At 37.8% G+C, this 6,000-nt stretch overlaps 1 protein-coding gene across 1 annotated transcript in view; it reads left to right on the top strand.

Moving 5' to 3' along the window:
• The first annotated feature begins 1,490 nt into the window (after window positions 1-1,490).
• ERC2 (ELKS/RAB6-interacting/CAST family member 2) overlaps window positions 1,491-6,000 on the top strand; it is a 395,998-nt gene continuing 391,488 nt past the window's right edge. The window contains exon 1 of the mRNA XM_058844563.1: window positions 1,491-2,147. Coding sequence (XP_058700546.1) covers window positions 1,491-2,147 — 657 coding nt within the window. The remainder of the gene's footprint in view (window positions 2,148-6,000) is intronic.

Here is a 6,000-nt window from a genome sequence, read left to right as displayed (position 1 = left end):
ATAAGGAATATGAGGATCCTTTTTTCAGTAGAGCTTAATGGTAGGCACTGGAGTGCTAAGCAGGATAAGTGCTCTCTGATATGAGATAAGGACTTCTAAAACCTCACACAAGTTGAGAAAAGAGAAACCACAACTAATATGCTCTAAAAGGCAAAACAACTATCTAAAAATGCATATCAGAGACATAAACAGAAGGCTAAGTAAGTTATTAACTAACTCCAAGCAAGAAACAGAAATTAGTGATTTATCAGACTGTACAATGAAAAGGAAAAACAGTGTGGATGTGATATAAGATACAATATTCTGTACCTCTCCTTCTGAGGATCAACAAATTTATCCCAAACCCCACTGCCTGGCCATGTGTCATATCTGCTGTATCTAAAAATATTTTCTTCTGTGCAGTTTAAATTGACACTGGCAGTTCCTGCTAGCAGTATTTCAGCAGACCAGACTGTAGTGTTGTTTTTGGGGTGTTTTGTTTTGTTTGTGCTTTTTTTTTAATTGAGTGAGCGAGAGGGTGGGGTGACTTCTATCAATTTAGCAGATTTGTTGTTGCTTTTGCTCAGGCTCTGCCTGGAGCCAGTGGAAGGAAAATGATCTTCAGCTCTGGTCTCATGTCTTTGAAGGAGCTATGGAATTATTTCAGGCAACTAAGAAGGATGCAAGGATGGATTTTTCAGAGGGCTTGATGAGTTGTTTGGCCAGAGGATGGCTGGCACTTCAGAATTAGGATAAGCAGTTGCATTGCCCCAGTCACCATGATGAGAACTTTTTTTTTTTTATTGGTCAGTGTGTTGAAGCTGAGACTGCAGCAGAAAAGCTGCACAAGTTCTTGTGGTGGATCAAGCTGTGGGTCATCTCTTGAATGCTGCATGGCAGCTGAAAAGAGGGACAGATTTGGACAGTGATGTTAAAATGCCAGAACTTGAAAAAGTAAATCTAATTCCTTTATACCGGTGTGCCTTGGGGATGAATTCTGGAGGCTTTAAGAGGGTACTTCTTAATATCAACAATAAATAATTTTCTTTATAAAAATTTCTTATTGTCAGTCATTTAAGTCCATTAACATACTAGCTAAGATCTGTTATTGGGCCCATGTTGTTCATTCCAACTTAGTTTAACAAGCTTTAGCTCAAAGTTTTCTAGCAAGAAAGAAATTGGGAGTTTTGTTTTGATTGAAATTAATTTGAAAATGCATTTTTAACTAATCATACTAAATACAAGATATATAGTAGATTTTATTTTTGAAGTTGCTACTCTAGGAAGCTATTTTTTCTGATATATGGTGATTACTTGTAAGTTTATTTTCTGAAATGAAAACTGAATTTTATAATTTTTTTTTTTCAGGTCTGTCTTTGGAGGAAAACCAGATTTTGCCTACTGGAAGAATGCAGTGAAACTGCCAGTATTTCTAGCTGGAATTATAAATTTAATATTCAACTTTAGCGTTACTAGTTTCTTACTAAATAGTACCTCAAAGTAGAAGAAAAATGTATGGAAGTGCAAGAACAATCAGCAACTTGGAAGGAAGTCCCGCCAGGTCTCCCCGCTTGCCAAGGTCCCCTCGCCTGGGTCACAGGCGAACCAGCAGCGGGGGAGGAGGGGGGACAGGGAAGACTTTATCCATGGAGAACATCCAGTCCCTTAACGCAGCCTATGCAACATCTGGACCAATGTACCTGAGTGACCACGAGGGTGTAGCTTCTACTACTTTCCCAAAGGGCACAATGACTCTTGGAAGGGCTACAAATCGAGCTGTGTATGGTGGCCGAGTCACAGCCATGGGGAGCAGCCCCAATATTGCTTCTGCTGGACTGTCACATACAGATGTCCTTTCTTACGCTGACCAGCACGGAGGGCTGACCACATCCTCACACCACCACCACCACCAGGTTCCTTCCATGCTGAGACAGGTTAGAGATAGCACCATGTCAGATCTGCAGGCTCAGCTTAAGGATCTACAGAGGGAGAATGACCTTCTCAGAAAAGAACTAGACATTAAGGACAGCAAGCTGGGATCCTCTATGAACAGCATCAAAACTTTCTGGAGTCCTGAGCTAAAGAAAGAGAGAGTATTGAGGAAAGAAGAAGCAGCTAGAATGTCAGTTCTAAAAGAACAGATGAGAGTTTCTCATGAGGAAAATCAGGTAATTAATTATGAAAATTTGTGTTGATTTACAACCAAGCACTTGATGTTTTGCTTTTGGTACTGTATCCAAATTTGATATTTGCCACAAGAATTATATGTCTTGGTATATCTGCTTCTGACTGCTAAACTTCAGGAAAGCGCACTGAGAATCCACATGCAGACTATAATTTCCTTCATGCAGCATCCCTTCACATTTTTTGATGGAGAAAATGATTGTTGTTACCCTTTCTCTTACTTTTGAAACTCTCTCTAGAGGTTTTTTTTTTTTTGCAACAACAATCTAAATGTTGTCTAGGCAACACTTTCTGAAGAGGTAAATGAGCCACTTTTGAAAAAGTATAAATAAACACCCAGAGGCATATTTTGTTTAAGCTGTACAGGGGCTTAACAGTTTTTAAGTTAAAAGGAGATAAATCCTCATATTCAACTTTCTGTACTTCTGCGTTACAGAATGAGGTGAAAGTTTTCAGTAACATTTCAGAGACCTGCATTGTAGAAAAGGAGTATCTTGTAAATATGTATTGTATTTCAAGTACTTCTATTCATGATGTAACATTATTTTCCTGAAGTTATAAAAAGATTCAAATATTTTAATCTGGATGGATAAATCCGTAAAGTCAGACTTAGAGACTTTGCTATATCAAATATACAGCTATATATACAAAACTATACAAAACAGCAGCACAGAATAAATAAAAAAAATGATCCTTCCTTTTTCCACACACTTTTTGGCTTCTGGTCTTATTTTAAAGCTGCTCCTTTTTAGACCATCTGTTAACTTTCCACAGACAAAAACACAGTCCTGTGTTTCTCTCACTTCCAGATTCCAAATCTAAACTTCTTAACTGGCAGGCAGCAACAACTGAGATTTTTAGTTTAGTACTAAGTTTGTGATCAATTAGAGCTTCTCAGCAAACTTTCCACCTTTTAGGCATGTCATGAACCTAAATATCTACAGAGCTGGCAAGTCTGTTACCACTTCAGTGGGAAACTGACTGGGTTGTCATCAGGAATTCAGTCCCATGAATTATTAGTTTGTTACTTTCTTGTATAACTTTTGTATCCAGACTGAAGGTAGTAGTTTCTGATTATTTATTTTTAGCACATGAGCTAGGATGCAGCTTGAACCAGTATTACCAAAAAGATGCATGGTGAAGGTTCTGTTTTTCACAAATGTTGTTGGTTAGATATTTTAATGGTGGTAGTTGGTGTCACTTTAGGAGGAGAAATATTCTAATACACTGTCATGTATTTCTTTTGGGAATGTCACATTAATATCTTATACTGACATTTGCAATTTGAATCTGCTGTTTAGAGACTTCATCACACAGCAATGAGGTTATGTTTTGGTTTTTTCCCCCTAAAAGCCAGTTTTCCTTATCTTGAGGGGAAAGTAAACTAGTAACTCAGTTATGAGTTCATTCATGTTGTATCTTTTTGACAAATACTCTTATCTTCTAACAGCAAACCTGGCAAAAACAATGTATTTTGCCCAATGTGTATATTTAACATGAATCCTTACTCTATAACACAATAACATAATTTGGGTAGCTCAGCATTCCATTGCTAACAGTGTCCAAACATTCACAAAAGAAGCCAAGTATATAGTGGTATCCCTCAGAGTATTCCTTATGATCCAGCTGCTGGTTTTTTGTGCTTAATAACTCAGTGGACTTTCAATTCAGCTAGTTCTTTTTGGACCTGTTTAAAATACTGGTATCTGCAGGCTCTTACAGCCCAACATACCTGTGAAGAACCACTGCTTTTTATTCGGTTTTGCACTAGACTTTGGCTGCTTTTGCTAGGATTTCCTGCTCCTTGAAAGAAGTAATAAATAGTTGATGTCTGGTGTCAGTCTCTGTGCCTCTTAGGACTTGACAGTGCCATCATCACATCCCTCCCTCAGTTCTTTCCCAGACAGGAGAATCTTACCATGTGTGATAACTCCTTGTGAAACAATAACATGTTTCTCAGACCTATTACATGTTGGGGATTTTTTTCTTTTTCTTTTTTGAGGTGAGGAGACAAACACATCTTATGTTTTTTGATAAGGTGTAAAATCAGTTGTGTTGATGTTGTAGTGTTTGCCCTTTTATTCTTTATGTCTCTCACAGGAATTCACAACAATTGGTTTGTTCTTTCCAGTTTGGGATGCATTTATTTTTGCTGCTGCTGAGTACTAAGCTAATATCTTAATGGAAACATTTATCATAGTTGAAAAAACCTCTCCATTAATTCTAACTAGTTTAGATCCCAGCTTGTTATGCTTAAAGGCAGGATTATTTTCACTCATGTGCCACTCTTATCTCCCTGAATTTCATCTGCCAGCCTCTATTTGCTTAGTCTTACAAAATTCTTCTTTGCATTTGGTTTTTGTCTTTACTGCCCTGAATAACCAAACACCATGAGGAAAATTAGTCATCTTACTGCTTGCTGTTCTCTGGGTTACTCAGGAAGTGTCAGTCAGCACAAAGCCCAGCCACAGGTTGCAGCAAAACTCCACGGGGACCTTCTGTCGGTTTTAGGAGTCAACCATGTGTTTCTGCTATTTCCTCTCTTGTAATCAAATATTTGTGCATAAAAGCACCCATCCTCTTATGCAATTGCTGCTTTCTTTCCTTGTAAGCATTTGGAGAGGAGCCTTTCTGAGGGAATGGCTTTGGAAGTCCAAGCTGGCTGTCAGCTTGTTTGTCACTCTTTTTCCAGAGCGTTATTGATTCTTTCAAACAACTAATTTAAATTGGAATCATCAAAAAGCTGTAGTTTTAAAGAACCAAAAAAGTGATGTGCTCTCTCTCATCTATCCTAAAAGAGGTCAGTCTGCCTTTGTGTGTCTGAGGTTTGCTGGCTTATAAAACTTTCCTGAAAACTGAGTTGTTTCATACTGAAACACTAAAAAATGTTTTCACACTGGCTGTCCATGATGAAAGTGACCCTGCCTGGATTCCTGGGTCTCCATGCAAAGCTTGGGAATTCCCAGGAGACTGGAGAAGGGCAAATCTACCCTCCTGACAAAAGAGAAGCGAAATGAGAGAATGACTGAAATCTATTTCATATTTTTATAGTGATTTGTCAAAAATAATGTCAAAGGATTTTTCTCGGATGACAGGAAAACACACCTTATGCACGATGGAAAAAAAGTAGCAACGTATTGATGTTAACAAAACTTTGTCTCAAAAGATTTCCCTTGAGTGAGTTGGTGGGAAGCATGACAGGAATTTGCTGCTATGTGGAGGACTATTTGATTGGAAGCCGATGTCAAAGAGTAATCATCAGTGAGTCATGGTGAAATTGGAAAGATTTCCAGTAGGTAGGGATCTGTCATGTGCTTGAGACTTTCATCAGTGTCCTAAAGGATGAATATGTTATCCATCCAGATAATGTCAAGACTGGAAAGGCTTAAAAACATCCTGGAAAGTAGGATTATAAATGAAAATATATTTGCCAAATAAATGAATTAGACTGAGGTAGTAGGATCTGTTTAAACAGGAAAACTGATAAAAAGAAACGTTTCTGGAAGCAGAAAGAGATCCATGAGAAAGTTATGGACAGTAACTTGGACATCCCTTTTTTTCTTTTGAAAGTTGTTATATTTTAGAATGTGTATGCTTTCAGCACCTGTACTTTGGTATCACAGCCCACATTTAGTTGTCTTTTGTTCTTTATATTCTTTGTGAAGAATATGAGTGGAATACTGACTGGAATTATGTATGTGTTGATATACGTAGTGACAGGATGTACTCTACATGTTTTTAACTATTTAAAGTGGTTCTTCATCTTGGAATCATCCATTTGCAATGTCTCAAACAGAGATTTTGTTGGGTTTTTTTTGCTAGGTAGCTAGTTATTCC

This window comes from Poecile atricapillus, chromosome 9, assembly GCF_030490865.1.
Source record: "Poecile atricapillus isolate bPoeAtr1 chromosome 9, bPoeAtr1.hap1, whole genome shotgun sequence".
Taxonomy (NCBI): Eukaryota; Metazoa; Chordata; class Aves; order Passeriformes; family Paridae; genus Poecile; species Poecile atricapillus.
Note: the sequence above shows the minus strand (reverse complement) of the source record. Positions and strands in the feature narration are given on the sequence as shown.